This window comes from Notothenia rossii (genome assembly GCF_949606895.1).
Source record: "Notothenia rossii genome assembly, chromosome: 5".
NCBI lineage: Eukaryota > Metazoa > Chordata > Actinopteri > Perciformes > Nototheniidae > Notothenia > Notothenia rossii.
This window is the reverse complement of record NC_136903.1, coordinates 92,724,416-92,736,477: the sequence shown is the minus strand read 5'-3', so window position 1 is coordinate 92,736,477 and position 12,062 is coordinate 92,724,416. Positions and strand designations below refer to the sequence as shown.

The following is a 12,062-nucleotide window of genomic DNA, read 5'->3' as shown; positions in this document are numbered from 1 at the left end:
AAATGGTTATTAAAAAAAAAAGATTATTGATTCGAAAATAATATGATACAGTACTATTACGTCTGGGTCTCTGTGTTTCATTAAAGTGTGTGTGTGTATGGAACGAGCCATTTTGCCCCCGGACCCCCCTATGTGAGGTCCACGCACCACCTATAAAAATAGCACTTTACCCCTGCTTACACCTACCTGTATATGACCTGAGCTGATTATCGAGCCTTCATTGTAACAGTCGCTGTGCACTGTGTATATGCGTGGGGATTGTTGCAGTAGAAAGTTCCACTGTAGCGACCGGTACATTAATGGGAAACCCTAAATGTTTGAGCACCCTCTATGAAAAGTCAAGCTACTCCACAGCACCCCCAAAAGAAATCTCTGGCGCTGCCACTGAGCCTGACTATTTGTGTTGGGGGGGCCCGACTTTTTTTTTCTCCAAAGGGGGGGCCTGACAGGAAAAGTTTGAGAACCACTGGTTTAGCCTGATGGATCCGATTCCATTCAGAAAACACGCATTTTAAAAGCTTTTCGTCTGCCTTCTTGTCTGCAGACTTTTCAAAGCGTTAATTCATGGATTTTACTAACCGTTATCAGTAGGTAGTTACTTCGGCATCACTTTGAAACGTGTATTACAATTAAATCACAGTCAAATATGTATTGGTCATTCCTAGCATTCGGTGCCATTTCAGCTAGGGTATTCAAAAATAAAAAACATAATTTTCCATGTTTTTTTAATTTAATCTGAATGATGGCTTGTTAAAGTATAAGACAAATGCACCCTGTTACTGTGAAAAATAGTAACAGGGTGGACATTTTATGCTAAACTTGGCTATTGCTACATGTGTGATGATAATCAAGCTAGCACTTGGTGACAACAGAAACATATATTTGATAGATATATTCACATATTTTCTAAATGTAAAACAAATGATCAGTTCCACTAAAAATGAGCATAACAGGGTGAACATTTTATGCTTTACCGCAATAGTTAAGTTCTTTAAAACATTAGAAAAACGTTGAAGGAAGAACGCATTCACTCTGCTTCTTGAAGATGTTTCCCACTCAAAATGTATCCTTCTTCTTCTTGAGTCATACAAATAGTAGAATAGTAAAGGGGCGTGTCCAGAGGGATTCAAATCAGAGTAACAGGGGGGACATTCAAACAGGGGACACACACTTTATTTTCAATACAAATGAATTAATAACAACAATTTCAATTTGGTGAGGAATATTAGCAAAAGGGTCATACAACACTCACAAAAATGTAGGATTTGTTTGTATTTCTTTGATTTCTTTTTGTATATCTGTTGCAGAAGTTGAGCGAACATGATTGGGGACACAGCAATTTGGCCTACTTGTGCTAAAATCAGAGTAATCATTTAGAATTTGTAATGTCCTGGCTAAATAACATTGTTGTTTTATGGTAGAGGGTATAAACATTTAAAACCAAGCTTTTAAAAAATAGGCATTAGACCTTTTAAATACAAAATATATGATATAATGTGGTGGGGACCTAAATGGCACCGAATGGTAGGAATGACCCGTATATCATTTTATTGTAGTTGGTATCTCCCATAGAATTTACATGGAGATACGCCCCGCCCCCACTCCAACGCGTCTTGTTTGAATGCCGCCAACTCTGTGGAAGAGCCGGGACGCGTCTATCGTTATTCCAACCCAGTTTAGATTTAACCACGCCCACTTCCGCATTACGCAAGAACGTAGCTTTAGCGTCATAGACTTCATCTTCGGCAGCGGTCGCAGTAAAGCAGGATATTGAATAGTTGTTTTTTGTCTTTCCAAAGGATTTGTTGACTGAAAGTAAACGATCCTGTAATCAAAGCCATATCGAAGAGTCCTGAGATTGTATTACTGGTGTTTTATCATCTCAGCTGGTGTAAGTGCAGAATATTGAATATAACCTTGACTATTACTGTGTACTTCATTTATCTGACAGCATTATTTAATGATACTATTTTATATATATATATATATATATATTCACACATTTATTCATTTATAAACATATATATATAAACACACACTTATATGTACTCACACATGTATTTATACACACGCAGCATTATTTAATGATACTATTTTATATATATATTCACACATTTATTCATTTATGAACATATATATATAAACACACACTTATATGTACTCACACATGTATTTATTATTTTATACACACTGATGTATTCATTCATTTATACACACACAGCATTATTTAATTATACTGTTTTATATATATATATATATATATATATATATATATATATATATATATATACACACACATTTATTCATTTATAAACATATATATATAACATCCTAAAACATTGGTATAGTTATGGAAAAAAGGTTTATATTCTCTTTAAATGTACTTCATGTGCTTGCATGTTATTCTTTGTAATGCCTTGTCTTTTATCTGGACAATAAGTCTGTTATTAAGTGGTATAGTTTAGATGATGATGATGATGATGATGATGATGATGATGATGATGATGATGATGATGATGATGATGATGATGATGATGATGATGATGTGTAGGTGAGGCATTGATATGAGCAAACACATCCAATGTAATTTGATGTTCATCATAGTATTGAGAGATAGGTCTTATCAGATACCTTCAACTGCGGGTACTCCTCTACATTGTTCTGTGTGCTTCCAGAGCACACTAAAACACGAGGTCTGAAATGAAAGCAAAAAAAAAAGAGCCTATAGTTATTCAGGTACTATTCTGATGCTAATACTTTAGTACTTATACTTGAGTATTTCTACACTCTGGTACTTGTACCTTTACTCAAGTACAAGATCTTATCACTTCTTACACCTCTGGAAAGCACTTTTATGTAAAGGAATACATTTTTATAAATGTCCCAACATTTCATTGTTACATGGCAAAACGTTAATATGTTATTAATGTTAAAATAGACATTTATAACATATTATAAATGTCTATAAAATATTAAATAAACGTTAACATGTTACATGACAAACAAAAAAACGAAACATTATAGATAGGCTATAGATACAGATGTTTGCTAATGTATCCCTCTTATATCCATCAGGAATTAATATTAAATGATGAATTAATATTACCTCAGCACTGCATAAGTGTGGTCGTCAGTCATATTGACAAAGAAGCACTACTATATTGTATATTATGCAGTTTTTATAAGGACGGTATTTTGCTTGTCAGATTCAGATTTCGCGGGTGTGCCATGTCTATGACGCTATCGCGTAGAGCTACGTGGATCCTTGCGTAACGCGGAAGTGGGAGTGGTTAAATCTAAACTGGGTTGGAATAACGATAGACGCCTCCCGGTCCTCCCGATGGCCAGTCGGTGACTGCCAGTGAGCGTGGGAGTGTGGTCTGCCGCAAGCGGACGGCAGGAGCGGGGCTGTCAGCATCAGCTTGTAGATGGTATTTTAAACTCGATCCGCTCTGAAACTATGGGGCGGCCGAGGACAAAAAATACACATGCGTTAATCGCGTTAAAATAATTAGTGGCGTTAAAAATTTTTTTGCGTTAGCGCGTTATTAACGCGTTAACTTGACAGCCCTAATTTATTTATATAATATTTATTATTATTATAAATATTATTATTCTTTACTAATAATAATAAAGAGAGTTATTTTTGTCAAATCCTCGTTGATTTAGATTAATTATTCATTAATTACCACTGTTATAAAGTCACCATGCTGTCTGAATGAATGTGCAGAAGCTGCTCAAAAATAGACCTTCCATTTGTTTGTCTGTGATTGGCTGAGGATATTTTACTGCTCTCTGATTGGCCCGTCACAGACCCGCCTGTGGAAGGTTCCATTTCAGAAGAAAGGGGGATGGAGGACAATTTCTGCGATATTTAATTAATATTTCGACCAAAAGAACGAAGCCTATTACCTTCTATTCGGTTATATTTAAAGTTTTTATTAATTTAATAATTGTTCAAGTGAACAATAGTTGACTATAACCGGGAATATGACCTTTAAAAACGGCTCCTCCCCTCCTCGGGGACAGTAACTGTTGTCCAGTCAGGAGTCACAGTGAACCAGCTCAGACTTTAACCTGAGATCCGATCAGGTATCGATCCGCGGACAGCTGTAGTTCCCAGGTGTGTTCCAGGGACCTACTTCTTCACCTTTCTGCTCACCTGTCAGAGAGACATGCTGCGCGCGAGGGCGGCTGTGAGCCTGTCATGGAGGGGGTAGGCACGCACGCTCACAAAGACACACACACACACACACGAGACTCCTTCAAGATGTCAGTTAGCTAATGCTAAGCTAACAGTGCTAACCTGCACTCTCAAGATCAGAGGTGGTTCATAAAGTATTAACTCTTTACAGCTAGTCTCAGGTATTTATACAACAGCATGTATAACATGAACTCCTGGCACCAGACTACAGCCTCGTCCACTAGTTAACTACTACTGGGGTTTAAAGGGTTAACTAGTCAAGTGTATTTATATAGCACATGTAAAGCAACCTCAGTGCTTTCCAGATTTAAAATAAAACAATCAACAATCAATAAAAGAATGAAGACATAATTTTACACAGGTGCAAATAGATAAAGGAAAAGAAATACAACAGAAGCAGCAATAAAGTTACAGCATAAATAAAGTCAAGCAGGATAAGTAGCCTATCTAGGCTGAACGCCACAGAGGGGTGTCAGCAGAGTTTTACAGTGTTCAGGGGACTGTGCAGCTCTCACCTGAACAGGTAGGCTCTTCCAGCCCTAGTGACCCCTACTGAGAAGACCCTAAACCTGGAAGAGGGTTTCAGACCTCAGTGCTCTGGTGGCTTTAAGAGCTCGGATAAATAAGAAGGTGCCAAATCGTTTACACATTCAAAAACAATAAGTAAAACCAGGAATTGGATCCTGAAATAAATAGGAAGTCAGAGCAAAGAAGCATTTTTGAACTAAGTGTAAACGGTGACTTTTTATTTAAAAGATCCAGAATATTTTATATTGTATTGTTTATATTTGATATCATATTTTTAATTTTTTCCTTTCATTTGTAATGGTTAATTAACTTTTCCACTTTTTAAAGTATTTTAAGAATTGTATTATAAAGTCTGAGAAAAACTTCTTCTGGTTCTGTGACGAAAACAAATCACAAATTAGGATCATTAAAGTATCTCTATCTATCTATCTATCCAATCCATCTCTCTCTCTCTCTCTCTATCTATCTAATCATATCTCTATCTATCTATCTCTCTATCTATATATCTATCCATCTATCTATCCATCTATCTATACTACTTAAAGTGGACCTATCATGCCATATTTGAATAATATAGTGCAGGACCATACCTATATAAGGTATATTTATACTTTTTATTTGTCAAAATACCAAACAGATCATGTATTTTAGCCATTCCTCATTTCGCTCAATTTAACACTGCCTTTCATGCTCGGATTCAGAGAGAACAGCACCATCTGGTGGCCTGAAATATGTACTACAGCGTCTCCAGCGCTTTGGAACGATAATGTCCGTGGCTGTCTCCTCCTGATTGGTGGAGTTGGCCCAATAGCCGTAGCGCCACTTCTGTGACGTCATAGAAGTGTTCAAATCTGGATCAGTCTGTATCAGATCCGTTGCGGCCCCTTTTTTAGAGATTTGGGTATGGAGGAAAATAGAGAGGGTTGTGTTTTCTGACTCTTGGTGAGTTCCCTGGAACACCGGGGACACATGTTCATGTAGAGAAGACGTACAAAAGTGCATTTTGCTTGATAGGTCCCCTTTAACTGGTAGAGGAGTGAATTCCTTTATTCACACAGAGGGGACATTTACATTGTTACAGCTAAAGTAAAGAGACAAAATAATATACAATTACATAAAGGGCATGCACATAATTATTATTCCACATTTCCAAACTACACATTCAGGTAGATCGAGGCAGCAGCAGTGTTTATAAAATAAGTCCGATAACAGAGGTACATTATATATTACTGAGAGCTACTGACAGATTCAGGGGGCAATAATAATAATAATAATAATAATAATATTAATAATAACAGGAACCTTTTGCACAACAGTGGAGCCACATGTGACCTGGTTTCAGAGTATGAACTAGTTACCTTGTTCGACTAGGGGAAGGTTGAATGTTCACGAGTTAACTAGTCATGCAACTGCAGTGGGGATTAAACATTATTTGATGACAACCATTTTTCATCTTTAATATTTATTATTAGTGTTTCATATACAACAAAAACTAGCTTTAGACGAAAAGCTCGCTAACAGACTCAGGTTGTTTTTACTTTTTAAAGTTCACTAGTGAGGTTAACAGTGGGTCTGTTCTGCTGTTTAGGGTCGTCCCTCTCCTGTAGAATTTAATCTGGGACATGAACCGGCGACCCTGCTGGAACCAGTTGAAAATTAAACACTGTCTCTATTTATCATTAACTTCTGCAGAGTCAACCTTCTGAAGGTCACAGCAGGGGGGGGAGGGCAGCTGGAGGCCTGAGAGGATTTCTCACCATGTCAGTGCTGCTACTGGGGTTTAATGGGTTGAATACTGGGGTTTAATGGAGTTAACTACTGGGGTTTAATGGGTTGAATACTGGGGTTTAATGGAGTTAACTACTGGGGTTTAATGGGTTGAATACTGGGGTTTAATGGAGTTAACTAGTGGGGTGTAATGGGTTAGCTAGTGGGGTGTAATGGGTTAACTAGTGGGGTTTAATGGGTTGAATACTGGGGTTTAATGGATTTAACTACTGGCGTTTAATGGGTTGAATACTGGGGTTTAATGGGGTTAACTAGTGGGGTGTAATGGGTTAGCTAGTGGGGTTTAATGGGTTGAATACTGGGGTTTAATGGAGTTAACTAGTGGGGTGTAATGGGTTAGCTAGTGGGGTGTAATGGGTTAACTAGTGGGGTGTAATGGGTTAACTAGTGGGGTTTAATGGGTTGAATACTGGGGTTTAATGGAGTTAACTACTGGGGTTTAATGGATTTAACTACTGGCGTTTAATGGGTTGAATACTGGGGTTTAATGGAGTTAACTAGTGGGGTTTAATGGGGTTAACTAGTGGGGTGTAATGGGTTAACTAGTGGGGTGTAATGGGTTAACTAGTGGGGTTTAATGGGTTGAATACTGGGGTTTAATGGAGTTAACTAGTGGGGTTTAATGGATTTAACTACTGGGGTTTAATGGGTTGAATACTGGGGTTTAATGGGTTGAATACTGGGGTTTAATGGGGTTAACTAGTGGGGTGTAATGGGTTAACTAGTGGGGTGTAATGGGTTAGCTAGTGGGGTTTAATGGGTTGAATACTGGGGTTTAATGGGGATAAATACTGGGGTTTAATGGGGTTAACTAGTGGGGTTTAATGGGTTGAATACTGGGGTTTAATGGGTTGAATACTGGCGTTTAATGGGTTGAATACTGGGGTTTAATGGAGTTAACTACTGGGGTTTAATGGGTTGAATACTGGGGTTTAATGGAGTTAACTAGTTGGGTTTAATGGGTTGAATACTGGGGTTTAATGGGTTGAATACTGGCGTTTAATGGGTTGAATACTGGGGTTTAATGGAGTTAACTACTGGGGTTTAATGGAGTTAACTACTGGGGTTTAATGGGTTGAATACTGGCGTTTAATGGAGTTAACTAGTGGGGTGTAATGGGTTGAATACTGGGGTTTAATGGGTTAACTAGTGGGGTTTAATGGGTTGAATACTGGGGTTTAATGGATTTAACTAGTGGGGTTTAATGGGTTGAATACTGGGGTTTAATGGGTTAACTAGTGGGGTTTAATGGGTTGAATACTGGGGTTTAATGGGTTGAATACTGGGGTTTAATGGATTTAACTACTGGGGTTTAATGGGTTGAATACTGGGGTTTAATGGGTTGAATACTGGGGTTTAATGGATTTAACTACTGGGGTTTAATGGGTTGAATACTGGGGTTTAATGGGTTAAATACTGGGGTTTAATGGGGTTAACTACTGGGGTTTAATGGGTTGAATACTGGGGTTTAATGGGGTTAACTAGTGGGGTTTAATGGGTTGAATACTGGGGTTTAATGGGTTGAATACTGGGGTTTAATGGATTTAACTACTGGGGTTTAATGGGTTGAATACTGGGGTTTAATGGGTTGAATACTGGGGTTTAATGGATTTAACTACTGGGGTTTAATGGGTTGAATACTGGGGTTTAATGGGTTAACTAGTGGGGTTTAATGGGTTGAATACTGGGGTTTAATGGATTTAACTACTGGGGTTTAATGGGTTGAATACTGGGGTTTAATGGGTTGAATACTGGGGTTTAATGGATTTAACTACTGGGGTTTAATGGGTTGAATACTGGGGTTTAATGGATTTAACTACTGGGGTTTAATGGATTGAATACTGGGGTTTAATGGATTGAATACTGGGGTTTAATGGGGTTAACTACTGGGGTTTAATGGGTTGAATACTGGGGTTTAATGGGGTTAAATACTGGGGTTTAATGGATTGAATACTGGGGTTTAATGGGGTTAAATACTGGGGTTTAATGGATTGAATACTGGGGTTTAATGGGGTTAACTAGTGGGGTGTAATGGGTTAACTAGTGGGGTGTAATGGGTTGAATACTGGGGTTTAATGGGTTAACTAGTGGGGTTTAATGGGGTTAAATACTGGGGTTTAATGGATTGAATACTGGGGTTTAATGGGGTTAACTAGTGGGGTGTAATGGGTTAACTAGTGGGGTGTAATGGGTTAACTAGTGGGGTGTAATGGGTTAGCTAGTGGGGTTTAATGGGTTAGCTAGTGGGGTTTAATGGGTTAACTAGTGGGGTGTAATGGGTTAACTAGTGGGGTGTAATGGGTTAGCTAGTGGGGTTTAATGGGTTAGCTAGTGGGGTGTAATGGGTTAACTAGTGGGGTGTAATGGGTTAACTAGTGGGGTGTAATGGGTTAGCTAGTGGGGTTTAATGGGTTGAATACTGGGGTTTAATGGAGTTAACTACTGGGGTTTAATGGGTTGAATACTGGGGTTTAATGGAGTTAACTACTGGGGTTTAATGGGGATAAATACTGGGGTTTAATGGAGTTAACTACTGGGGTTTAATGGAGTTAACTACTGGGGTTTAATGGAGTTAACTACTGGGGTTTAATGGGTTGAATACTGGGGTTTAATGGGTTGAATACTGGGGTTTAATGGAGTTAACTACTGGGGTTTAATGGATTTAACTACTGGGGTTTAATGGGTTGAATACTGGGGTTTAATGGGTTGAATACTGGGGTTTAATGGAGTTAACTACTGGGGTTTAATGGAGTTAACTACTGGGGTTTAATGGGTTGAATACTGGGGTTTAATGGGTTAACTAGTGGGGTTTAATGGGGTTAAATACTGGGGTTTAATGGGTTGAATACTGGGGTTTAATGGGTTGAATACTGGGGTTTAATGGGGTTAACTAGTGGGGTGTAATGGGTTAACTAGTGGGGTGTAATGGGTTAACTAGTGGGGTTTAATGGGTTAGCTAGTGGGGTGTAATGGGTTAGCTAGTGGGGTTTAATGGGTTAGCTAGTGGGGTGTAATGGGTTAACTAGTGGGGTGTAATGGGTTAACTAGTGGGGTGTAATGGGTTAGCTAGTGGGGTTTAATGGGTTAACTAGTGGGGTGTAATGGGTTAGCTAGTGGGGTTTAATGGGTTAACTAGTGGGGTGTAATGGGTTAACTAGTGGGGTGTAATGGGTTAACTAGTGGGGTGTAATGGGTTAGCTAGTGGGGTTTAATGGGTTAACTAGTGGGGTGTAATGGGTTAACTAGTGGGGTGTAATGGGTTAACTAGTGGGGTTTAATGGGTTAGCTAGTGGGGTTTAATGGGGTTAAATACCGGGGTTTAATGGGGTTAACTAGTGGGGTGTAATGGGTTAACTAGTGGGGTGTAATGGGTTAGCTAGTGGGGTTTAATGGGTTAACTAGTGGGGTTTAATGGGGTTAAATACTGGGGTTTAATGGGGTTAACTACTGGGGTTTAATGGGTTGAATACTGGGGTTTAATGGGGTTAACTAGTGGGGTGTAATGGGTTAACTAGTGGGGTGTAATGGGTTAACTACTGGGTTTTAATGGGTTAACTAGTGGGGTGTAATGGGTTAGCTAGTGGGGTTTAATGGGTTAACTACTGGGTTTTAATGGGTTAACTAGTGGGGTGTAATGGGTTAACTAGTGGGGTGTAATGGGTTAACTAGTGGGGTTTAATGGGTTAGCTAGTGGGGTTTAATGGGTTAACTAGTGGGGTTTAATGGGGTTAAATACTGGGGTTTAATGGGGTTAACTAGTGGGGTGTAATGGGTTAACTAGTGGGGTGTAATGGGTTAGCTAGTGGGGTTTAATGGGTTAACTAGTGGGGTTTAATGGGGTTAAATACTGGGGTTTAATGGGGTTAACTACTGGGGTTTAATGGGTTGAATACTGGGGTGTAATGGGGTTAACTAGTGGGGTGTAATGGGTTAACTAGTGGGGTGTAATGGGTTAACTACTGGGTTTTAATGGGTTAACTAGTGGGGTGTAATGGGTTAGCTAGTGGGGTTTAATGGGTTAACTACTGGGTTTTAATGGGTTAACTAGTGGGGTGTAATGGGTTAACTAGTGGGGTTTAATAGATTAACTAGTGGGGTTTAATGGGTTGAATACTGGGGTTTAATGATTTGAATACTGGGGTTTAATGGGGTTAACTAGTGGGGTGTAATGGGTTAACTAGTGGGGTGTAATGGGTTAACTACTGGGTTTTAATGGGTTAACTAGTGGGGTGTAATGGGTTAGCTAGTGGGGTTTAATGGGTTAACTACTGGGTTTTAATGGGTTAACTAGTGGGGTGTAATGGGTTAACTAGTGGGGTTTAATAGATTAACTAGTGGGGTTTAATGGGTTAAATAGTGGGGTTTAATGGGTTAACTAGTGGGGTTTAATGGGTTTACTAGTGGGGTTTCATGGGTTTACTAGTGGGGTTTAATGGGTTAACTAGTGGGGTTTCATGGGTTAATTAGTGGGGGTTAATGGGTTAACTAGTGGGGTTTCATGGGTTAACTAGTGGGATTTCATGGGTTAACTAGTGGGGGTTAATGGGGTTTAATTAAATTGGAGGGGGTTAGCTTTTACAGATCTCAGAACAATAAGGAAGGTTTGTTTTTGCCTCCCACAAAAGGGAACTACATTAATAATAAAACACGGTGCATGGTGCATCCCTCCGTCCTGTGGAAGAATATTGTTATTAAAGATGGTTTAAAGTTACTGGGATGAAGAGATGAGATGGACCTGTATTGATCCTCGTGGGGAGACTCAGGCGTCAGCAGCCACAGAAACACTGATAGGACACGTGGTGTTACGTCCTCCTCTAGGGGTAGAGGAACACACACCATTTGGAATTGGTTTATTTTAAATAGCAGGGTAAACAAAGTGGCAGGCACACAGCCTGGAACAACACAAAGACCAAAAGGGCACAGGTTGATAACTAACCAAACAAAAGGAGGACTGTAAAAAAAGAGTCTAATTGTATACAAGGGAATAAACACTAATACACTCAATAAGAAACAAAACCTCACTTTAAAAGTGGTACAACTAACACAAAGAGTCTGTACAAAAACACAGCTAAACTAAAGGCAACAGTCACAGAATCCTAAACTACTCTAGACTCTACTAATCACACGAGTTTAGCCACAGTTATCAGATCTGTCTAAGGACCAAGTAGCGAGAGGCGTCTGTCCACATGTCAGAGCCTCCAGAGTGATGATTGTCCCCAGGCTTTGAAGTCGTCTCCAGCAGGTGTCACAATCTTCAGGAGGCGGACCAGGAGATGGCAGCCAATCACGTCAGGGCAACCGCACAGCTCATTTACATACAACACAGATTAACACAGTTAAGAGGAACAGGAAGGCGACAGTCGTAACACGTGGGATAAGAAGAATACAAATATAAACATTTAGCAATAGAGTGACATGAGTTAACCTTTGAACCGGTGAATGGTCATACATACAGATATGTTTAAAGGTTAAATATATGTGCATTTAAATGTGCCTATTGTGGTGACAGTTACGGGACATAATTCACTGTGTCATACAGTGT

General features: G+C 39.2%; 1 protein-coding gene across 1 annotated transcript in view; it reads left to right on the top strand.

Annotated features, from left to right (window-relative positions):
* The first annotated feature begins 4,055 nt into the window (after positions 1-4,055).
* The window catches only part of aldh4a1 (aldehyde dehydrogenase 4 family, member A1), a 30,338-nt gene continuing 22,331 nt past the window's right edge, over positions 4,056-12,062 (top strand). The window contains exon 1 of the mRNA XM_079685010.1: positions 4,056-4,216. Within this exon, the coding sequence (XP_079541136.1) occupies positions 4,176-4,216 (41 nt within the window). The 5' untranslated portion in view covers positions 4,056-4,175. The remainder of the gene's footprint in view (positions 4,217-12,062) is intronic.